The 25,827-nt window shown below is 41.0% G+C and overlaps 1 protein-coding gene across 2 annotated transcripts in view; it reads right to left on the bottom strand.

Moving 5' to 3' along the window:
- DPY19L1 (dpy-19 like C-mannosyltransferase 1) overlaps window positions 1-25,827 on the bottom strand; it is a 259,028-nt gene that overhangs the window by 112,764 nt on the left and 120,437 nt on the right. For both annotated transcript variants that reach the window (XR_011314012.1, XM_069730266.1), the window contains exons 10-12: window positions 25,656-25,733; window positions 5,439-5,525; window positions 4,175-4,231 (exon numbers count right to left, since the gene is read on the bottom strand). Coding sequence is in view for 1 of the 2 variants with exons in the window: in XM_069730266.1 (XP_069586367.1) it covers window positions 4,175-4,231; window positions 5,439-5,525; window positions 25,656-25,733 (222 nt within the window). In the remaining variant the exon portion in view is untranslated. The remainder of the gene's footprint in view (window positions 1-4,174; window positions 4,232-5,438; window positions 5,526-25,655; window positions 25,734-25,827) is intronic.

The following is a 25,827-nucleotide window of genomic DNA, read 5'->3' as shown; positions in this document are numbered from 1 at the left end:
CGCCTAATCTTTCGCTTCTAGCAACTAAGATTTTATAATTTTTATAATTAGGTCCAATTTTTTGTGCTGTGTTTGTAAAATGAATGTTTTCAAAATAGGAAATCATGTCATTGTCATTTTTAATTGAATATTGGGACGCCCTTTTCTGAAAAATCCATTGTTGTAAAAACTTTAATTTGGCAAGTAATGGGTTAAGGAAAATCAAAGAAAAATAGAATTTGCATAATAATTTGGAACGCGGTGTAGAGGACTAGTTAGTTGTCTCATGTCACAAGTCCTTCTGCTCTATGTAACCATTCCCCACCACTCACTACAGGCTTTCTACCAATTTACAGTGTACTTAGAATGTTGCCAAAGAGTAGTATGGGCGTGGGCTAAACAGAGCTCAGCATTGAGAGAAGAACTAGCTCTGCAGCAGATAAAGCAGTGATTTTATGAAAGCTGGTATCTTTATACCCTATTGCAGCTGCTCTCAGATTACATGGCAAAAAGATAGTGACAGAAAATATTCATAACTTTTATCTGCATTTTGTATCTTCTCAGTAGCAAATGTTATACAAAACCTTAAAGAAAATAGCAATAATAATAAAATGATAACAAAATGTACAGACAATACATTTCAGTTTCATAAGAAAAAGGTTATTTTCTGCATAACAAAAAGCTAAATGTACATTCAATGTGTATGTTATAAAAAATGTATAGGTAAAACACATACCGGTATATACACATTATATACTCTGTACCAGTCTGTCACTGTAAACCTGCTTACTGTAATCGATATCTATAACCCTGTATGTAACTCCTTTCTCATGTACAGCACCATGGAATTAAATAAATAATAATAATATATACACACACATATACAACTGCTTCTCACAAATTAGAATATCATCAAAAAGTTAAATTATTTTAGTTCTTCAATACAAAAATTTACTGCGATAATGACATTTGGGTTTTCATTGGCTGTAAGCCATAATTATCAACATTAACAGAAATAAACACGTGAAATAGATCATTCTGTTTGTAATGACCCTATATAATATAGGAGTTTCCATTTTTTTCTTTAAGAACTGAAATAAATTAACTTGTTGATGATATTCTAATTTAGTAAGAAGCACTTGTATATGTATATGCATGTATATATACAGTGAAGGAAATAATTATTTGATCCATTGCTGATTTTGTAAGTTTGTTCGCTGACAAAGACATGAACAATCTATACTTTTAAGGGTAGGTTAATTTTAACATTGAGAGATAGAATATCAAAAATTAAATCCAAAAAATCCCATTGCATAATTATATAAAATGTATTTGCATTTTGCAGTGAGAAATAAGTATTTGATCTCCTACCAACCATTAAGAGTTCTGGCTCCTACAGACCAGTTAGAAGCTTCCAAATCAACTCGCTACCTGCATTAAAGAAAGATGTCTTACATAGTCACCTTTATAAAAGACTCCTATCCAAAGACTCAATTAGTCAGACTCTAACCTCTACAACTTGGGCAAGACCAAAGAGCTTTCTAAGGATGTCAGGGACAAGATCATAGACCTGCACAAAGCTGGAATGGGCTACAAAACCATACATAAGACGCTGAGTGAGAAGGTGACAACTGTTGGTGCAATAGTGAGAAAAAGGAAAAATTACAAAATGACTGCCAATCGACATTGATCTGGGGCACCATGCAAAATCTCACCTCGTGGGGCATCCTTGATCATGAGGAAGGTGATAGATCAACCTAAAACTACACGGGGGGGGGGGGAACTTGTTAATGATCTCAAGGGAGCTGGGACCACAGTCACCAAAAAAGCCATTGGTAACACATTACGCCAAAAAGGTTTAAAATCTTGCAGTGCCCACAAGATCCCCCTGCTCAAGAAGACATGTGCAGGCCCGTCTGAAGTTTGCAAATGAACATCTGGATGATTCTGTGAGTGATTGGGAGAAGGTGCTGTGGTCAGGTGAGTCAAAAATTGAAATCTTTGGCATTAACTCAACTCGCCGTGTTTGGAGGAAGAGAAATGTTGCCTATGACCCAAAGAACACCATCCCCACTGTCAAGCATGGAGGTGGAAACATTATGTTTTGGGGGTGTTTCTCAGCTAAGGGCACAGGACTACTTCACCACATCAATGGGAGAATGGATAGAGCCATGTACCATAAAATTCTGAGTGACAACCTTTCCCTCCGCCAGGACATTAAAAATGGGTCGTGACAGGGTCTTCCAGCAAGACCATGACCCAAAACATATAGCCAAGGCAACAAAGTAGTGGGTCAAAAAGAAGCACATTAAGGTCATGAAGTGGCCCACCCAGCCACCAGACCTTAATCCCATATAAAAATTATGAAGGGAGTTGAAGCTCAGCCTGGGCATGCTCATGATGAAGCGGTGGATCGCCTCCTGAGGGATCTCCTCCCAGACCTGGACTAAAGCATTCACCAACTGTTGGACAGTCTGTGGTGCAACGTGACATTGGTGGATGGTGCGAGACATGATGTCCCAGATGTGTTCAATCAGATCCAGGTCAGGGGAACTGGCTGGCCAGTCCATAGCTTCAATGCCTTCATCTTGCAGGAACTGTTGACACACTCCAGCCACATGAGGTCTGGCATTGTCCTGCATTAGGAGGTATACAGGGCCAACCGCACCAGAATACGGTCTCAGAAGGGGTCTGAGGACCTCATCTCGGTACCTAATGGCAGTGAAGCTACCTCTGGCAAGCACATGGAGGGCTGTGTGGCCCTCCAAAGAAATGCCTCCCCAAACCATTACTGACCCACTGCCAAACCATTCATGCTGAAGGATGTTGCAGGCAACAGACCGCTCTCCATGGCGTCTCCAGACTCTGTCACGTCTGTCACATGTGCTCAGTGAACCTGCTTTCACCTGTGAAGAGCACATGGTGCCAGTGGCGGATTTGCCAATCCTGGTGTTCTGTGGCAAATGCCAAGGATCCTGCATGGTGTTGGGCTGTGAAGACAACCCCCATCTGTGGACGTCGGGTACTCAGACCATCCTAATGGAGTCGGTTTCTAACCGTTTGCGCAGACATATGCACATTTGTGGCCTGCTGGAGGTCATTTTGCAGGGCTCTGGCAGTACTCCTCCTGTTCCTTCTTGCACAAAGGCTGAGGCAGCGGTCCAGCTGCTGGGTTGTTGCCCTCCTACGGCCCTCTCCACGTCTCCTGATATACTGGCCTGTCTCCTGGCAGCACCTCCAGCCTCTGGACACTACGCTGAAGAAACAGCAAACCTTCTTGCCGCAGCTCGCATTGATGTGCCATCCTGGATCAGCTGCACTACCTGAGCCACTTGTGTGGGTTGTAGAGTCCGTCTCATGCTACCATGAGTGTGAAAGCACAACCAAAATTCAAAAGTGACCAAAACATCAGCCAGAAAGCATTGGTACTGTGATGTGGTCTGTGGTCTCCACCTGCAGAACCACTCCATTATTGAGTGTGTCTTGATAATTGCCAATAATTTCAATCTGTTGTCTATTCCATTTGCACAGCATGTGAAATTGATTGTCAAACAGTGTTGCTTCTAAGTGGACAGTTTGATTTCACAGAAGTTTGATTTACTTGGAGTTATATTCTGTTGTGTAAGTGCTCCCATTATTGTTTTGAGCAGTGTATATACCAGACTTTTCCATTAGACAGCCCAGTAGAGAAGTGTGATTGGGAACTACATACAAGATTACACTGCTCCTGAGTCCAATGGGATCTGTTTTATTCCATTGAAACGCATGCCATGAAGCTCAGGGCACAGTTTTTGTGCCGACATTAACTACAGAGGAGGTTTGGAGATCAGCAGCTATTAAGTTAGCAGAGACTTAGTGCCTTTCATTCACAATGAAAGTCAGCAATTAATAATATCACTCGTCCTAGATCAAGGAATATTTAGAGGAGGAAGGAGATTTCACAAACTGACTTATTACTCTGGTGGATCCTCTTCTAGTACCACATCTGAATTCACAGAGCCCTTTAGAACAAACCATAAATGTTTTCAAAATGGTTAGCAGCCTTAGTGGTAGTGGAACTAAATGAAAAACCTGAATTCCAGAATTAACCCTTTAATGACCAGGGATTGTTTCATTTCTGTGCTTTTGGCACGTTCCTCGCCAACTCGTCACATATAATGAATGGCAACAAAAATAAAAAAATAAAAAAACATACCCAACTTATTATTGCCATCATTTCAAGTTGCAAAAAGTTTCTGCTCAGTGTAATAACCTGTGAAAACAGAATGTAAGAGTAAACACACTAATAAATCACATAGAAAATATGACTACTCTGTCTGTTCTGTCAAATGTTTCTCCACTCCAGTCTTCAAATATCTCAAACAATTCATGATTTCATTGGTTATTGGGGACTTTTTAAAATGTTCCTAGCATTTACTGTACTGGTAACTACCTACCTGTTCTGCCATGCACTAATCTTAACCGGCTCAGAGCAGTCACTGAACATATCAAGGAGCCCTTACTTGCTGTGATGTCACATCAACACAGCAGATCCTTCATTTCCACTTTGTTCTGTTGATGAGGCATCACTGCTGACATCATGCCATTGACGGCCAGCTCCTTGCTGCCTAACTCAGTGTAGGTGTGCTAACATTGCAAAAGCAGGCAGGAGTGCAAAGAACTCAATTGACTCTTTTTTTTCAATTGCCTACACTACTAATGAGGGTCACTAGCAAAGTTTTCATATGCACTGCTAATGCAATGTAAATCACACCAACTCAGCATGCCTGCACTAAGTGAGGCAGTGAGGAGCCAGCTGTCAATCATCATGATATGAGCAGTAACACTGCACTGACCGAGAACAGAGGAAGAGAAGGAACTGCTCCAACAACATGACATCACAGGAGATTTTGAAAATTGCCACCAGGAGCAGTTCTGTGAGCGCTCAGTCGAGAGAAATCAGCATACAGCAGAACAAGTAGGTAGTTAGCAACTAACTGCCGATAAGTGCTTAGCATCATAGTAAATAGAAAACAAAAAAGGCCCAGACAACACCTTTAAGAAACATCTGTGACAGTTTGAGCCCTTGACAAAAATTACATCACATGTGCAATACTAGATAAATACTGAAAACATGAACTATTGAGGATACTTGATGATGGTCAGCAAGTTCTCTGTGCATAGGCTGACACTGAGCTCAGCACATGTCCTGCGCTGCCAAGAACGATAATGGAAAACAAAAGATTAATTCACACGACAAACTTGCATTTTGCCATGTGTGTTTATACTGCATTATTATAGAGAAACAAGTGTTCCAAGGAAATCTTGTTCTCAATGATCTTGCAGTGTAAATTGATCTCAAGTCTCCCCTTACCTCTCTAGCATGACTTTATAGTGGATCCTACTGGCAATACTTGGCTGCAGCATTGGTTAACAAGCTTTATACATCACAAAATTATATAGCAACAAAATCTACTTACACAAATAACTACGAGTGAAGATGCATAATAAGATGTTAATAGCATGGAATTTCCAAACATCAATATGAAGCATATTCCCAGAGAAACCTAAAGAATCAATAAAATCAACATGTAAAATTTTTTTTTATAACTGTGCAACCAAATAATCATAAATTGCCATTTTTTCAAACCCCATGGACTTCTATAGAACAAGATATGCACCTGCTTGCATAAGGATGTGTTCACATAGCATTTATGAACCCCAACAAAATAGAATTTGGGTATATGCGTTGACGGGGCCATTGACTATAATGATGTAGATGGAGTCACTGTGTGCCCTGTCATTCATCATTTTCGGTTGTATACGTCTAGTTCAGGCACCAATGCAGGTGAGATGTGCAGCGCACCCTGGGTAAGACTCCACACAAATCCTTTCTAAAGCAGCAATCTGAATGAAGATTACTGGGGTTATTTATTTTTTCAGAATTATTTTCAGAAGAACGTGGTTAGGAAGACAGTGGTAGTAAAAATTCAAGGATATGCACAGCTTTGTGGGTATTTTTTTATATTGTAAATGGGTGCAATGTAAAAGGATTGTTCACGATGATCGGTGGCGGTATGAACAATGAGACCTGCACCGATCAGCAGAACGGGGAACTTTCATGGAGTATCAAATCCATATGGGAATGACGAACAATGTGCTCAAATTTTTCCCCCAGACTCAGACGGAAAGAATAGGCCTGACACAGCATTTTGAAATCAGGATTACAATTCTTTGTCAGGGATAAAAGATCCCAGACCAACTAATGAGACACCCACTGATCAGCAAGTTATCATATACCCTTTAGATAGTGGATAACTTGTATTAAATGGACATCCCCTCCAAGCTACAAATATTTTTTTGCAATAGAGTTTCATAAACCGGTTTGTCTCCTCAGTTGAGTCCTCTTCTAAGTACCGGAAATTTATGACTAAAAGAAAGCTCAAATTTCTACTAGTCTTAAATCAACTTAGAAGATCATTCAGGAAATGAGAGATAAATGTTACAGACCATGTTGTCAAAATTATTAACTCTTTCTGCAGTCTGATACGTTTGCCATGAGAAGTAGAGGCTGTAGAAGCCAAGCAGTCAAACATTTTTAATGAAGCCCTACTGCAAAAAAACCCAAACATTTATTAAAGAAAAAAAAAATGTTCCCAATGGTTGTGACATCCTTTCAATTCTAACTATATCTCTTTAGCTCTATACACTTCATTCAAGCTTTGGTTTGTCTTCTGGAAGGTTGTTATCCTTGCAATTACATTTTGTAGTTTTACATACAACTAATTCAGCATATTTGGTAATCTGACTTTTTAAGCACAATGAATTAATTATCCGTTAAAATTACATAGTGATACTTTTGGACAACATTATTTTACAAAAGTCTTTGCCAACAGAATAGAAAATATACCCCTAATCCTGCAATGGAGTAATTTTACGTCTCATTAAAACTCTCTGCTTTACCTCCTAGTACTAAGAGGAATAGCAGGGCATCCAAAAGCCTAGTGAACATCAACATGGCACAAGTAAGTTTTATTAAAAATATGTCTTCATACTTTATTTTTCACACAGTTTTTAAGGCCGCATTCACAAATCCAATTTCTACATAACTATTATAGTATAGTATTTATGGCCGCTTCAACCTGTCCAAGTTTGGTCCAATTTGCAGACCAAATTTGACCATTCAAGTAAATGGATCCTTGAAAAAAAATGGACAACACCCTGGTGCAAACTATGTTTTACTAACTAGTTGCTAGGAAAAGCTTGGGAAACCTCTATCATGTTTTTCATACAACAAAAAAAGAGATGTCTCAGAGGGTACAAAACAGTCACATAAATCAAAAGCAGATAAAAATTTGGATGCAGCACAGTGATGAAATATGGTCCATTTATTTTTGAATACAAGAAAAGAAAAACAGTGACATTTTCTTCAGAAAAGAAGAGGATTGTAACGCTAGTGCCACCTATAGGAGGTAGTAGTCTTAAAAGTCAACATCATCCCTCTAAAGAGGACCTGTCACCAGGTCAAAAGCTTAACTTATCTTTTTTTCCCAGCTCCTTTCCTGAGTATTCCGTTTTGCTTTTTGTTTTATTTTTATCTGCCAAGGTTTTTGGTCTTTACCAAAGGTGGCGGCACTCACAGGGAAATAATGCAGAGCAGCCTAAAGACACGCCCCTGAGGATCTTGAAAGCCACCCCCTCGAGAACAATTCATAAAAATATTAGCACTAAATAGAAAGATCCATTTAAAAAAAAAAAAGAGTAGTACTCAAGAGAACAAAGGGAATAAAATAAAAGCAAAAACTGGCCACTTTTTACCTGGTGACAGACCTTCATTTACCCCTTTCCGCAGCAATTTTTGATTTTGTGCTTTTGCTTTTCCACCCTTTTCTTTCTAGAGCCATAACATTTTTTTATTTTTCCATTCACAAAATGGCTCATTCTTCACGGGACACATTGCAGTTTTGAATTATACCATAAAATGCATTCAAAAACGGAAAAAGAAAATCCAAGTGCGATGCAAATGGTGAAAAAAAAAATGCAATGTAGCCATGGTTTTATCTTTATGGCATGTATGCTGTGGCAAAAGTTACTGTGAATCATGATTTGTCAGGTCACTACAATTACAGCAATACCAAAAGTTTAATAGATTTTTTTTTCATTTTGGTGGGAAAAATATCCAGAAACATGGGAGAAAAAAATGTATTAATTTGGAGACAGTGTCCTCATTTTCCAAAATAAAAAAAATGTTTGCTATCAATTATGCTGGATAATGGCTTGTTTTTATGCAAGATCAGCAGACAGGGGTATTGATAACATTTTTTGTTATAAACATTTTGATTTATTTTTATTTCCAAGGTTATGGCTCTTAATATTGGGCTTATTAATGTTACATTTGATAGACAGGACTTTTATGTAAGTGGTGATACAAAATATGATTGTCTATTTTTATTTAATCTGAACACGGAAAATAGAGCGGATCTGAATTTATATATTTTTTACTTTTTTTTTTTCTTAACTTCATTTTTTAGCTCCCACAATAGCGCAGTATTTCAGCATATATAATATAAATATTGTACTAAGACTGAGGTGATGTGATGGAGGCCTTGAGCAGGTGCCCCACAATAGCGTCAATGGACACCAATGGGAGCCGGTAAGATTCACCAATGGCGGGTATTCCATTTAAATGTCAGAGATTGGCAGAAGAATTTAAATGTTAATGGACGCAGCTCGAGCTCATACCCAGTTGTGTCTGTTTTAGAGACAGATGCCAACTACTTAATATAGCCAGTAGTATCTACTGCGTGTGAAGGGAGTTCAGCTCCTGAGTCCCCTCCTTACGCGATCACCCTTACAATCACATACATACTGTATATGGGATATTGCGGTAATTGGTTAAAGGGACTCTGTCACCTGAATCTGGCGGGCTCTGTTTACAGTCTGATGGGCGGTGTTTTCGGTTCTGTCATGCACCCCTTCCTTTTCCGCTGGCCGCAATATTGTCTTGAATTTGAATAGGTTGCCTCCGTAGCACACGTGTGCGCAATGCAATCTTGCCTTGCGCATGCGCAGTATGCTTTGCTCAACTGTGGGCAAAGCCGAAAAGCATTAGTGCGCATGCGCCGCCACACTATGTCCCAGAAATATTTTGCTGTGTTCCGGGACATAGTGCGCCGGCGCATGCACACTAATGTTTTTCGGCTTTGCCCGCAGTTGGGCAAAGCATACTGCATGTGCGCAAGGCGATATTGCATTGCGCATGTGTGTACTATGGAGGCAACCTAATCAAATTCAAGACAATATTGCGGCCAGCGGGAAAGGAAGGGGTGCATGACAGAACCGAAAACACCGCCCATCGGACCGTAAACAGAGCCCACCAAATTCAGGTGACAGGTTCCCTTTAAAGGGCCTTTCAACATGACTTAGCATAACAAGCCAAACCAAAATCTCCATTTGCAGACAGGTTTCAGCTTTGTTTGCCCCTCATCAGTGCAAAGCAGGAGAACGGACTCATCTGGGTGAAAGGGCTTTGACATTTTTACATTTACTTTAGAAACAAATTTAAGGAACAAAAGTAATGAAACAGTCTTCTTGGCGTAAAGTATATTTTCCCAGCAAATGTCATGCCGTAATTCACATTGCTCATGACATTTGAGGGTTGTTCAGCATCGCAGAGAATAAATATAGCCGTCATTCTACTGTGACTCAAAATCCGCTGAATAGGAATGAGAAAGTTAAGCTAATCAATAAAGTCAATCTGGTTGGAACAAGCAAGATTATAGCATTGCTGAATTAAATGAAATATTATAGCAATTAAAATGCATTCACACTTCAAAAGAGAAGTGCACGGAAAAATCTGGAAAGAAAAGAATGTAGAAATCCACATTCTCTTAGAACAATATGTTCAGGTGAGATGTTAATTAGCTTCTGTCTGTGCAACTCAAATAGCATTAATTTTAAGGTGATACTATAAGGATCATTTTACAAAAAAAAGACCAGAAACATTACACTTTCTAATAAAAACAAAGAAAATATATACACACAAAGGGGAAAATTGAACAAAACTGGCATTTGATATAACAGCTTTGAACAAAGAGGCAGCTAAAAGAAGATCTGGCAAATTTGTTTTTAGGACGATGCAGAAAAATAGGAAATCCACTCTTTGTGCCAGAAAGTGTTCTGATAATGATAAACTCTTCTTATTCATGTCTTGGGTCCTCACTGACAAAAACGAGCTGGCGTAAGATGTGGCACATTTATTAGGAGGCTGGGTCAGTGGGAAAACTGAAGATCAACATTTTTTTTAATTCTTGTTTTTTTACGCCTGAAAAACTGGAAAATGAATAAGAATAAACTTTCCCCCCATTGTTGTTCAATGATTAAATTAAAAAAATGAGTCATCACCTGGTGGGATGGAATTCACATCTAGACAATTCGTGATGAGGTCCTTTATAACGAGAGGCCCAGATACAGTTTATAGCTTTTAGCAACTGTCATGTTAACGCTTCATGGACCTCTTATCCCTATGTACAGATCTATATAATCCACATGAAACATTTACAGATACAGGGACTCTTAACACAAACTGTATCAGAGAAAAATGATGCATGAAAACAAATCAAGTAGCATCCAAGTAGAACAAATATGTTAAACTATAGCAAAAAAAGTCAATATCACTGAAGAGGAATTGTATCGTTACTATGTGCCCCGATTACATCTGGATGTGGCACTGACCACACGGAGATGTATAGATCTATATAATCCACATGAAACAGGGTGGATAAAAATCAATGTTTTTTTTTTTTTTTTTTAAATTAAAAAAAAAAAAAAAATCGGATTTTTTTTATTTAAATCGGATTTTTTTTTATTTAAATCGGATTTTTTTTCAATAAACTGCTTTTTGAGGAAAATATTTTACCATCCAAAGGTTCTTCCATCATGAGATAAAGCTGAGTTGTTTAACTCAGTGGAATAAAGGCTGTATATGTGTAACATTCACAATGCCATGCTCTTCCAGAGGTTTCTGTAGGATTAGTGGGCAGTTTCTCTCCTATAGTATCACAGACGCTCGCTTTACTTACGCAGTTCTCAAAACTGAATTTGACTCCGCAGAGGTCCCAGCCTCTTCTTCACGGCAAAAATGTTACAACATGAACAGAGTTGAGAAAAAGACCTTAATCCTATTGTTCTACAAACCTATGAATACAGAATCAACCCCTTCAGTGCCAAGTCCAAGAAGTTAGACAATATGTTTCTGATTGTTTGGAGTGGAATAGATCTGCACAACACAAGAAGAATGTGAATCTAAGTGTGAGGAGGAGGAAGGGCAAGCAGACAAGAAAATGAAAGTGAAACTTTGAGCACAATACTGCAGCATAGCCACAGACAGACAAGTCTGGATCTGTTTGTGTGTACGATCTGAGGTTTATTACATTCTTTCCTTATAATGGCAGCAGGCCGTAAAAGAGACCCAGTTTGGGAATATTTTAATGAAGCTCCTTCGCCTATCGGTAAGGCAGGCATGCGTGCGTGCAAAATGCAAACGATGCAACAAAGAGATGCAAGGCCTGGTGGCGCGAATGAGGCAACATCATGAGAAGTGCGGTGATGAAGATGACCAAAGAAACACTTCTGAACAGGCAGGATCTTCAGGTTGGTAAACATTTTTATTGAATCCTATTTCTAAAGACTGAACTGTCATGTGTGAGAAAAATTATATTTCTTTTTATTACAGCATGTTACTGTCATTTGGTACAGTTATGAAGAAAAACAAATATTCCTTTTGGGGCAGGGGCAGTGATGTGTTGTGTACAATAAGCAGAAGTTGTATAAACAATAAAATAACAGCATTGACTTTTTTTGTTTAGGAGAATTCATGGATTCTGGAAACTATCCACCTCCAAGATCACCATCATCCTGTTCTACAGTTTCAGAGTTATCCATCCAGGATAGTGCTTCATTAGCAGCAGCATCATCATCAGACACCCACAGCCACATATCACCATCACCCAAAAGGAAGAAAAAACCTTTACCTCCTGGAACCACCATAGATAGGTTTGTGATAAGAACTAGCAGATTAGAAAAAGAGTTGATTGATGAAAAAATTGCCCAGTTTATTTATGCAACGAACTCTTCTTTCCGTCTGACTGAGAACCCACATTTCATTAATATGGTTCAGTCACTGAGACCAGGATACAGTCCACCCAGCAGAGCTGATGTTGCAGGGAAACTGCTGGATCAAGTGCATGACAGAGAAATGGAGCAATGTGCAACAGCTCTGGAGGGTAAAATTGTTAACCTAAGTATTGATGGGTGGAGTAATGTCCACAATGATCCTATTGTATGTGCTTGTATAACAACAGAAGAAGGTAAAGTCTTCCTTGCACAAACAACTGATACGTCAGGAAATGCACACACAGCAGAATACTTACAAGAAGTGGCAGTAAAAGCTATAACGACATGTGAACAAAAATTCAAATGTCTAGTACGCAGTTTGGTCACTGACAATGCTGCAAACGTATCCAAGATGAGAAGAGATTTAGAAGAGCAGGGAGGGAATACAAAGCTGCTAATAACATATGGTTGCAGTGCTCATTTGCTGCACCTCTTAGCCAAAGACTTAAGTGTTCCAGAAATAAAGGCTAATGTTGTTGAAATTGCTAAATACTTCCGTAATAATCATTTTGCTGCAGCAGCTCTGAAAAGGATGGATAGAACCAAGCTAACGCTCCCACAAGATGTTAGATGGAACTCTGTGGTGGACTGTTTTGAGCAGTATATCAAAAACTGGCCTATTCTGATGACACTTTGTGAAGAAAATCCAGATAAAATAGATGGCACTGTCATGGCCAAAATCCTCAACATTGGGCTTAAGAGAACTGTTGAACATATGCTGAGCTTCCTGAAACCCATCTCTCAAGCTTTAAACAAAATACAGAAAAATAGCTGTTTTATTGCGGATGCTGTTGAAATTTGGAAGGAACTGAGTGAACACTTAAAAACAGAACTACACATGGACAGAATTAAATTACAAGCAGTAAACAAACGAATGGGACAAGCACTGACTCCAGCTCATTTTTTGGCAAATATTGTCAATATCAGGGTCAAAACCTAAGTGCTGAGGAAGAGGAGTTAGCTAGGACATGGGTATCCAGCAATCATCCATCTTTAATGCCAACTATAATAAACTTCAGAGCTAAGGGGGAACCATTCAAGAAATATATGTTTGCTGAAGATATTTTAAGGAAGGTCACACCAGTAAACTGGTGGAAGTCACTTAAGCGCTTGGATTTAGACTGTTCAAGTAATGATTTCACTTTTAACAGCAGTAGCTTCTTCTGCAGGCGTTGAAAGAATATTCTCTTCCTTTGGACTCATTCATTCTAAATTGCGAAATCGGTTGGGACCCAATAAAGCAGGAAAGCTTGTTTTTCTTTTCCAGATTATGAATAGGAACAAAGAAGAAGATGATGATGAAGATGACGACAAGTGAGCTACAGAGGACAGCAGGGACAGTAGTATTTAAGTTTTTCATGTGTCGGCTGGGCTGACAGTCTAAGTTTCTTAATATATATATATATATATATATATATATATATATATATATATATATATATATATATATATATATATATATATATATATATATTATTTGTTTAGCCAAATTAGTTAACAAACATGGATGTTTGTTTATGCAAATAACTTATGCTGTAATATTGTTATTGTTTCAGTTGAATAAATCTATTTAAATTGTTATTAAGGTCAGGATTATTTTTCTCCTTCCTAAGTACAACAGAACAGTGGTGTCCAAATATGAATGATTAACCCATTAAACTGGGGAGAAAAAAGTAATATAAAAAGTGATTCTAAAAATCTTCATCTACTTGCATGTTAAAGTAGCAAGAACTAGTTTAGGTAGAATCACTGATTTAAATCAAGCCTTACTGACTAGTGATTTAAATCGTGATTTAAATCAGTTAGATTTAAATCAAATCCACCCTGATATGAAACATTTACAACACCCTGACATGAAACATTTCAACCAAATCCACCCTGACATGAAACATTTACAAGCCACTCTGTGTACTCTGCAACCCATAACTGTGATGGTACTGGTCTAAAAGCTGCTGTGTGTACTCGGCATCCTCCACCTGTGGGAGTACTGTGCCTTTAAGCTGCTGTGTATACTCTGCACCCATGAGTACTGTGCGTTTAAGCTGCTGTGTATACTCTGCACCCATCGCCTGTGGGAGTACTGTGCCTTTAAGTTGCTGCGTGTACTCTGTACCCTCTGCCTGTGGGAGTACTGTGCTGTTAAGCTGCTGTGTGTACTCTGCACCCTCCACCTGTGGAACTACTGTGCCTATAAGCCGCTGTGGGAGTACTGTGCCTTTAAGTTGCTGCGTGTACTCTGTACCCTCTGCCTGTGGGAGTACTGTGCTGTTAAGCTGCTGTGTATACTCTGCACCCATGAGTACTGTGCGTTTAAGCTGCTGTGTATACTCTGCACCCATCGCCTGTGGGAGTACTGTGCCTTTAAGTTGCTGCGTGTACTCTGTACCCTCTGCCTGTGGGAGTACTGTGCTGTTAAGCTGCTGTGTGTACTCTGCACCCTCCACCTGTGGGATTACTGTGCCTTTAAGCCACTGTGCGCTTTCTAGTAGTCTGGGAAATAAATAATTGGCGTCAGCCGTCTTGTTATATCTAGGCCAAATAAAACAATTTCTAACCCATTGTATACAGCCAGGTTGTGGTGAATGACACAGGGATTCAAAGAAAGAAAATATATGTATCGCTATCCGCTATGCTATGTGCTGCCCCTTTAGGCTCTGCACTAAACATAATGAAGTGCATTGTATGGATTCTTCGTGGAGTGCTCCTTGACATTTCTGCCAGCTACATGCAATCTATATATATAATTGTCTAAGGGTTTTTCCGTCTGTCTGTCTTTCTGTCTGTCTGTCCTGGAAATCCCGCGTCTCTGATTGGTCGAGGCCGCCAGGCCTCGACCAATCAGAGACTGGCACAGCATGGCGACGATGATGTCATAAAGGTTGCCTCGACCAATCAGCGACGGGCACAGTCTGCCGCGAATTCGCCTCAACCAATCAGAGACGGGCACCGTATCGACGTAGATGTCATAATGGTTGCCATGGCGACGATGTCGTCATAAAGGTTGCCTCGACCAATCAGCGACGGGCACAGTCTGCCGCGAATTCTGGAATCATCATTGTCCATATACTACGGGGACATGCATATTCTAGAATACCCGATGCGTTAGAATCGGGCCACAATCTAGTCTATATATATAATTGTCTAAGGGTTTTTCCATCTGTCTGTCTGTCTGTCTGTCTGTCCTGGAAATCCCGCGTCTCTGATTGGTCGAGGCCGCCAGGCCTCGACCAATCAGCGACGGGCACAGCGACGATGATGTCATAAAGGACGTAGACATGCCGCCTCAACCAATCAGCGACAGGCACAGTATCGACATAGATGTCATAATGGTTGCCATGGCGACGATGATGTCATAAAGGTTGCCTCGACCAATCTGCGACGGGCACAGTCTGCCGCGAATTCTGGAATCATCATTGTCCATATACTACGGGGACATGCATATTCTAGAATACCCGATGCCGCCAGGCCTCGACCAATCAGCGACGTAGAAATCCCGCGGCTCTGGCGGCCCCGACCAATCAGCGACGGGCACAGCGACGATGATGTCATAAAGGACGTATAAATCCCACGTTTCTGATTCAGCGACGGGCACAGTATCGACGTAGATGTCATAATGGTTGCCATGGCGACGATGATGTCATAAAGGTTGCCTCGACCAATCAGCGACGGGCACAATCTGCAGCGAATTCTGGAATCATCATTGTCCATATACTACGGGGACATGCATATTCTAGAATACCCGATGCATTAGAATCGGGCCACAATCTAGTCTACTATATAATTGTCTAAGGGTCACTTCCGTCTGTCCTTCTGTCATGGATATTCATTGGTCGCGGCCTCTGTCTGTCATGGAATCCAAGTCGCTGATTGGTCGTGGCAAAACGCCCATGACCATTGCCACGACCAATCAGCGACGGCCACAGTCCGGCGGCAATATGGCCGCTCTTTCCTCCCCGCAGTCAGTGCCCGCTCCATACTCCCCTCCAGTCATCCAGTCAGCCCTCACACAGGGTTAATGCCAGCGTTACCAGAGTGCGGTGTAACTCACTCCGGTTACGCAGCTATTAACCCTGTGTATGCAACATCAATAGTAAAATGATCTAATGTTAAAAATCATAATAATAATAAAAAAGAAAGGTTACTCTCACCCTCTGACGTGCGTGCTGTCCTCGGCAGTACAAGCGGCAGGTTCCGGTTCCAAAGATGCTATCCGAGAAGGACCTTCCATGATGTCACGGTCATGTGACCGCGACGTCATCACAGGTCCTGCGCTCAAACCAACCCAGGGACCGGAAGCTGCCGCGTGCACCGCACACAGGCGACAGGACTACAAGGGGCCCTCGGAGGGTGAGTATATGTTTCTTTTTTATTTTTTAACCTGTTACATACGTGGCTGGGCAATATACTACGTAGCTGGGCAATATACTACGTGGCTCTGTACTGTATACTACGTCGCTGTGCAATATACTACATGGCTGGGCAATTTACTACGTGGCTGGGCAATATACTACGTGGCTGGGCAATATACTACGTCACTGGGCAATATACTACGTGACTTGGCAATATACTACGTGACTGGGCAATATACTACGTGGCTGGGCAATATACTACATGGCTGGGCAATATACTACGTGACTAGGCAATATACTATGTGACTGGGCAATATACTACGTGAATGGGCAATATACTACGTGACTGGGCAATATACTACGTGACTGGGCAATATACTACGTGACTGGGCAATATACTACGTGATTGGGCAATATACTACGTGACTGGGCAATATACTACATGGCTGGGCAATATACTACGTGGCTGGGCAATATACTACGTGGCTGAGCAATATACTACATCACTGGGCAATATACTACGTGACTGGGCAATATACTACGTGGCTGGGCAATATACTCCGTCACTGGGCAATATACTACGTGGCTGAGCAATATACTACGTCGCTGGGCAATATACTACGTGGCTGGGCAATATACTACGTGGCTGGGCAATATACTCCGTCACTGGGCAATATACTACGTCGCTGGGCAATATACTACGTCGCTGGGCAATATACTACGTGGCTGGGCAATATACTACGTGGCTGGGCAATATACTACGTGGACATGCATATTCTAGAACACCCGATGTGTTAGAATCGGGCCACCATCTAGTGAAATATAAATGACGACACCATTGAAAAGTGCACAAATAACGAAGATAGCAGTGCGCAGCTGCTCTTTAAAGGAAACTGTCAGGCAGCACGAATCACGGCCTGTTTGTACATTTGCAGCCAGGTACATTATTCTCTGAAATACTCCAGAAATTCAAAGACAACATATTTTGCAGATTTGGTGGGTGTCCGCAGCAAGAGGTGAGACTAGACGAAATCTGAAGCAAATCTGGCTTATTTAGGGTAAGACTTCCAACAAACATAGAAACTCAACAAAGAAAAAGGAAGCAGAATACCGCTGCATATTAAACTGGTAAATATTCATTCTCTCACAACACTCGGTTAAAAAATAGTTGTTGATCACCCATTTTTAAATATCCAGATTACTGGTGTAGGACTGACCACAGTCTTACATTCATTGTTACCAATGTCCCTGTGCTCACTTACTCGGCTGTAATATTGTTTTACTAGTACTGTCACATGGATACATGAAGTCTCGCTTTTTGCCACTTCTCCCCTTATTTTTACTAATTTTTTTTCGAGTGTTATGAATATTTACAATTTTAATATGCAGCGATACTCTGCTTCCTGCTTCTTTGTTGGGTTTCTTCAAGAGATTCCAGAGACTAGTTCTTCAAGCAATTAAAAAAACTAGTATGATTCCACAAGCGGAGGGTGTTCCTAGCACTGCTAGAAGTAATTGACAGGTCTCTCCCTATCTGTATGCGAGGGAGAGACCTGTCAATCACCTGCAGCAGAGCTCGAAAAATCCAATCAGTTTTAGAGAAAACATATTTTGAAAATTCTGTCAGTGGCCACAGCCATAGAGGCGAATAGTCCGGCTGCACCATCGGCTGGTTTATCTCAACAGCAGGTGATTGACATTCCCCCTCACATGTACATAATCACCTGCAGCAGCACTTGGAAGAGATGGCTGGGGGTGGAGCCGGACTAGTCTCGTCTTGTGCTATAGTCCTCAGCAGCAACGTCAAAGTAAATTTTCTCTGAAATGCTAAATCGCTTGACAGATTGTTGTTATATTTCTGAATAACACCATTCATTATATTACAAAAGTGTGCATGCAGAAAAAATAGAACAAAAAGCATTTACACATTTGTCTATTAACCTCTTTCTGCCATCGGATGGAATAGTATGTCTGATGGCAGAACCCCCGATGTGATGCGGGCTCCGGCGGTGAGCCCGCAACCAAAGCCAGGACATGTCAGCTGTTTTGAACAGCTGACATGTGCCCGCAATAGGCGTGGGCGGAATCGCAATAAGCCCATGCCTATTAACTAGTTAAATGCCGCTGTCAAAATGACAGCAGCATTTACCAAGCGCTCCTGGCCATCTGGCCGGAAAAGCATGCACCGGTGATCCCAGTCGCATGATCGAGAGTCATCGGTGCTTCATGTTTTTAAAAATATGAAAAAAAAATATATAAAAGTTGAAATCACCCTGCTTTCGCCACATTCAAAATAAAACAATAAAACAATAAAACCTACACATATTTGGTATTGCCGCCTTCAGAATCGCCCGATCTATAAAAAAAAAAAAAGGATTAACCTGATCGCTAAACGGCGTAACGATAAAAAAAGTAAAAACGCCAGAATTATGTTTTTTTGGTCGCCGTGACATTGCATTAAAATGCAATAATGGGCGATCAAAAGAACGTATCTGCACCAAAATGGTATGATTAAAAACGTCAGCTCGGCACTCAAAACCCCCGACCACGAAAAATGGAGAAGCTACGGGTAATGGAAAATTGCGGTTTTTTTTTTGGTTTTTTTTAGCAAAGCTTGGATTTTTTTTTTACCACTTAGATAAAAAAGAACCTAGACATATTTGGTGTCTATGAACTCGCACTGAACTGGAGAGTCATGATGGCAGGCAGGTCAGTTTTAGCATTTAGAGAACCTAGCAAAACAGCAAAAAAAAAAAAAAAAACACAAAGTTTGGGATTGAACTTTTTTGCAATTTCACTGCACTTGGAATTTTTTTTCCCGTTTTCCAGTAAAAGACATGATAAAACCAATGGTGTTGTTCAAAAGTACAACACGTCCCTCAAAAAATAAGCCCTCACATGGCCATATTGACGGAAAAATAAAAAAGTCATGGCTCTGGGAAGAAGGGGAGCGAAAAACGAAACCACAAAACCGAAAAAAGCTCCGGTCATTAAGGAGTTAAAAGTTTCTACAACATTCACTGTCAAGAATAACTGACCTGGTAACTTTGCTCTATGGCTGCCAAATTGTTCTATGGTGATAGCAAATTTATATACCGTATATACTCGTGTATAAGCCAACCAGAGTATAAGCCGAGGCACCTAATATTGCCAAGAAAAACTGAAAACTTATTGACTCGAGTATAAGCACTCATTTCTATAATTGTATGCATGGCTCCTCATCCCCATCTTTGTACGCATGGCTCCTCATCCCCATCCTTGTATACATGGCTCCTTATTCCCATCCTTGTCTGCATGGCTCCTTACTCCCATCCTTGTATGCATGGCTCCTTTTTCCTATCCTTGTCTGCATGGCTCCTTATCCCCTATCCTTGTATACATGGCTCCTTATTCCCATCCTTGTACACATGGCTCCTTATTCCCATCCTTGTATGCATGGTTCCTTATTCCTATCCTTGTATGCATGGCTCCTTATTCCCATCCTTGTATGCATGGCTCCTTATCCCCCATCCTTGTATGCATGGCTCCTTATTCCCATCCTTGTACGCATGGCTCCTTATCCCCCATCCTTGTATGCATGGCTCCTTATTCCCATCCTTGTACGCATGGCTCCTTATCCCCTATCCTTGTATACATGGCTCCTTATTCCCATCCTTGTACACATGGCTCCTTATTCCCATCCTTGTATGCATGGCTCCTTATTCCCATCCTTGTACACATGGCTCCTTATTCCCATCCTTGTATGCATGGTTCCTTATTCCTATCCTTGTATGCATGGGTCCTCATCCCTATCCTTGTATGCATGGTTCCTCATCTCTATCCTTGTATGCCTGGCCCCCATGAGAAAAGCATTAAAAAAAACAAACAACAAAATAAAAACCCCATCCTACTTCCTTTCCCTGCGCACCATTGCAGCATCTTGTTCCGATGCCAGAAGCTCCTGCAGCCGGCCGATCAAGTGTCCCCACTCATTAAGGGAATGAATATTCACCTCTTTCCACGCCAGTGCAGAGAATATCCATTTCTCTTTAGCAGCGGGCACAGTTACAGCCACAGCCGGCTTCTGCCTCCTGTGACCCGCTGCTTCACTGCTCCCCCTCCACGTTCTGTCACAATGACTCGTGTATAAGCCGAGGGGGGGGGGGGTTTCAGCACAAAAAAAATGTGCTAAAAAACTCGGTTCATACACAAGTATGTACGGTATACACAATTTATTTACGCACACATACACATTTTTCGCAGGGTGAGCTGCATTATTTAGTAATCTCGCCTGGCGCAGGTGTGTACTACGGAGGACATAGAATGAACTTCAATCCAATATTGCGGTCAGCATGCAGCCAGCGGGTAAGGAAAGGGTGAATCAAACACCCGAAAACTCCGCCCATATGATCAAAAACTGGTCCCGCCAAATTCAGGTGACAGGTTCCCTTTAAAGATTAAAAATAATGGTTTATCAATGACTGTACTTAGTTCCTGCAGTACACAGGGATGGATCCCATCCGGGCCTGGAGATTTGTCAATTTTAGTGATTTTTAGACGCCGCCGTACTTCCTGCTGGGTTAAGCAGGTGACATTTAATGGGGAATTTTTATCACTAGTCATTGTGTTTGCCATGGGATTTTCTTGTGTAAATACTGATGAAAAAAAGTCATTTAGCATATTGGCTTTTTCCTCATCCTCGTCCACCATTTCACCAAGACTATTTTTAAGGGGGCCAACACTATCATTTTTTGTTTCTTGCTATTTACGTAGTTAAAGAATATTTTGGGATTATTTTTACTCTCTCTGGCAATGAGTCTCTCCGTCTCAATCTTTGCTGCCTTGATTTGCTTTTTACAGAATTTATTTAATTTTCTGTATTTATTTAATGCCTCATCACTACCTACTTCCTTTAATTCTCTAAATGCTTTCTTTGTCACTTATTGCGCCCCTTACAGCTCTATTTAGCCATATTGGTTTCCTCCTATTTCTAGTATGTTTATTCCCATACGGTATATACTGTGCACAGGTCCTATCCAGGATGCTAATAAACGTCTCCCATTTTCTTTGTGTATTTTTATGTCTCAGGATATCGTCCCAGTTAATTTGATCATTTATTTTGTTTTAAGTTTTCCTCTCTCTTCACATCTGTGAAAAAGGAGACAATTTAAACTGTGATGCATCACTTACAAAGGCTGGGCTTTATAGGTGCAGCAACACAGCGAATTTGGGGGAGCTTTCACAAGGTCCCATCTGCAATGCTAAGGCTAGGTTCACATTGCGCTAGGTGAGTCCGTCTAACGGACACGTTTTTAAGTAGTGAAAACGCAATGTAATGAACATTGTAATGCACCCATAGACTTGCATTGTATGATGCATCGTAACGCATGCCTAAATTGGCATGCGTTTGCCACATTACGTTTTTTGATGACGGACCTTCGAACGCGGCTTGCAGCGTTTTCGGGTCCAGTCAAGCTAACGCAAGACTAACGGAAGCATCAGTTCTGCCATTGAAGGCTATTGCAAACGCAGCGAGACGCAAATCATGCAAAATTTCCAAATAAAACCATACGTTTGAATTGCGTTAATAAGGGTGGTCCATGTGGTCATGTGACAGGAAATATGATTTCAGCCATTTTTAGGAGGAGGGACACTACATTGTCAACACGCCTGCAGCACAGTGTGAGTGTCTTGCAAGCGATCAGAGGCAATGTAAGTACAATTCTATATATTATTTATCTCTGTATACATCATGTGAGTGTGTAGTGCACGTCGGATGTGTGTGTACTAAAAATGTATTGTTTTGTTTGCACACAGATGTCGGATAGTGAGGGAAGCAGCAGCAGCAGCAGCAGCAATGTGTCTGCGGTGTTCTCCTCCCAATCGGTAGGCTTTCACTTTAAAGAGCCACAATAGTGTTGTGTGTCACTCCAGAGTATTGAGGTAAGCACGTGTAATCATGGTTTCGTGTATTTCACCCATAAATTTACTGATACCAGAATTGTAATTTTTTTTTTAATTTTTTTTTTTTTTAACTACACCATAGGTTGTTGAACAAGGACACAAGAAAAAAAAAATAGCCCCGCCGCCTGTCGTTGCCACACCTTCCAGCGGAAAATATCACACTATTAATGTTCCTTTTTGACCCAAAAAAACAAAAAAAGTTTCCCTTTTTTTTTTTTTTTTTAATTAAAAAAATCTAACCTACTTATTCAAACATAGTACAAGAAACATATCTAAACAACGTGTAAAACCCTGGTTAAAAAACTACTTACATATCACAACGTAAACAAAACCCAACAAGGACAAGCAACCAAAACAAACATTGCAAAATCATTTATGAAAAGTTAAAAGTGTTTTAAAAAAGGGAAAAATGTAGGATAAAATGAATAATAAAATATATTTTCCAATGAGATACTATTTCTATACAACCCAAAATGAACGTATACATTGTAATATTACGTTTTGTGTTTATTTACATAATCCAAGCAGCCCGCCAAAAAAAAGGAACATTGTGGTTGACGAAGAGCCCTTGGACATACATAACGAGACGCTGATCACTCTAGTGGAAGCCAATCCGTCCATATGGGACCAAAGTGACAGCTCCCACCACGATATAGTGAAAAACAGGAAGTTGTGGGATAAAATCATATGCCATTTTGACCCACGATATATGGAGAAGTCGGCATCCTCTAAGAAAAAAATTGGTAAATATTGATGAAGTTAACTTGCGAAATGTAAAGATTGCAAGCTGTCAAAAAATTTTTGTAATTTTTTTTTTTTTACTTTAAATCCGATGCTGTCCATACCCGTTGGAGATCTATTATTAACTCCCAGTGATAATGACATGTTGCGGGAGCACGGTTGTCAAAAGCACTTGTTCTACCACCCTTCCCCGTTCCCAACATCTTCAATTACTGATAATGTGATGGACAATGGCTTCTAAACAAATAGGCTTTTGCGTTCTATCCAAGTGCTCAATACAAGGGTCACTGTCGGGTAATGGCTGTAACACAATATCACCTGTGTTGTATGAAAGTAGTGGTCCGACACCTGAATGTGTTTCTAAATATCTATCCTTACACCCTAACCACTTTTATAATTTACCTTATTACCCATATCACACAGTTCCCATTTTAGCTAATTCTTAAATGTGTTCTTTTTTTTTCTGTACTTCCTGTAACGTTTTGTCTGAAAGGAGTTTGGGGCTGCACTCAATAACCGCAGAGTACACTGCCCCTCCTGGATCAGGACGTCACAGGGGGCAGCGCTGCAGTTACTGACTAGTTTCATTCATCGCCGCCCCTCTGAAGGTGTCCTAAATTCATGGTGATAGACGCTGTGGCAGATGTGAGTGCAGCACCTGCCCTCTGCTTCTATGGAAGAAGTGAGTGACAACAGCGTCACCCCATAGCTTCTAGTACCACCCTCAAACAAATCATCATCGGAGGGTGTCACTCACTACTTCTATCACTTCCCCTGATAACCATTTGTTGCAGGGCGGTGCTAAAATCTGTGGAGTAGTGCTGGAAACACTCACTAATTTCACCACCCCATGACAATGTTTTCTTACACAGAAGCTACAGTGGTGGTGGAGATAGAAGCAGAGAGCTGGTGCTGCACTCAAATTTGACACAATGTTCATCACTAAGGATCCAGGACATCTTCAGAGGGGGTGGTGATGCAAGAAACTAGTAAGTAACTGAAGTGCTGCTCACTGATGACGTACTATTCCAGGTGGGACGATGGATGCGGCAGGAACTGAATGCAGCCCAAACCTCCTTTGAGCTCACGTTTGAGACTTCTCTCAAATGAAACATCACAGGAAGTACAGTAAAAAAAAAACACATTTAGGCCATGTTCACACAGTGCGTTTTTTACCGCGGAACCGCGGCGGTTTTGCCGCTGCGGTTCCGCGGCTGTTTTCCATGCAGGGTACAGTACACTGTACCCTATGGAAAACAGGACACACTGTGCACATGGTCCGGAAATTGTAAAAAAAAAGACGCGCTGAATAGCTCCCGGAAAAAAGAAGGAGCATGTCAATTCTTTTTCCGGAGCCGCAGCGGTTCTGCACCCATAGACCTCCATTGTGAGGTCCAAACCGCAGTAAAACCCGCAGATCAAAAATATATCTGCGGGTTTTACTGCGGTTTGATGTGCAGAACCGCTGCAGCAGGAAGTGCGGGGAGCGGGCGGAAGTGCGTGGGCGGAGTGTGGCTGCCCCCCCCGTGCTCCGATCCCGCCCCCCCGTGCTCCGATGCCCCCCCCCAGTGCTCCGATGCCCCCCCCCAGTGCTCTGATGCCCCCCCCGTGCCCTAATCTCCCCCCCTTATACTCACCCGGCGTCCCGGTGTCCGTCCGGCCGTCTTCTCCCTGGGCGCCGCCATCTTGCAAAATGGCGGGCGCATGCGCAGTGCGCCCGCCGAATCTGCCGGCCGGCAGATATGGCGGGCGCATGCGCAGTGCGCCCGCCGAATCTGCCGGCCGGCAGATTCGTTCCAAAGTGCATTTTGATCACTGAGATATAACCTATCTCAGTGATCAAAATAAAAAAATAGTAAATGACACCCCCCCCCCTTTGTCACCCCCATAGGTAGGGACAATAAAAAAAATAAAGAATTTTTTTTTTTTTTTTTTTTCACTAAGGTTAGAATAGGGGTAGGGGTAGGGTTAGGGGTAGGGTTAGGGTTAGGGGTAGGGTTAGGGTTAGGGGTAGGGTTAGGGTATTTTCAGCCATTTTAACCCTAAAAAAATTCCTAGAAAACACACAGACTCTGGCTAGAAAACTGCATCAAAAAAACGCATCAAAAAACGCATCAAAAAACGCATCAAAAACGGACCAAAAAAGGACCAAAAAAAGGACCTGCGTTTTCTGCCAAGAGCTGCAGTTTTTTAAAAAACAGTCAGGAAAAAAAAAGGATGGAAATCCTGAACGTGTGAACATACCCTTATCGATTAGATAGATAGGGAAAAGTGTGGGGTATTGTGTAATGAAGCAAATTACAAAAGTGGATAGGTGTTGGACCACCCCTTTAAGCAAATGCCGCACCTGCACGAGCCCCACATAATGTATGTGCATCACCATGGTACACGTACACCAGGAATCAAACAGTAAATATTATTTACTTTCGTTCAGTGTACTGATCTAATGCAAAATATGGAAATTACCAAAAATAATGTGACAACACTTACCATATGAGTATACAATATGTTTAAAAATTTCTCTGAGTCAAGGTAGCCAAACAAATATATAGCAAAAAGTGAGGCTATCTGAAAAAGAATAATAAAAAAAAGCTTAGTACCATGAAATACAAAACACTAATAACTTAAAAGCAAGATTAATTTTTGTTAGTAATCTTCAACA

This window comes from Ranitomeya imitator, chromosome 6 (genome assembly GCF_032444005.1).
Source record: "Ranitomeya imitator isolate aRanImi1 chromosome 6, aRanImi1.pri, whole genome shotgun sequence".
NCBI classification, from domain to species: domain Eukaryota; kingdom Metazoa; phylum Chordata; class Amphibia; order Anura; family Dendrobatidae; genus Ranitomeya; species Ranitomeya imitator.
This window is presented reverse-complemented; position numbering and strand designations above follow the sequence as displayed.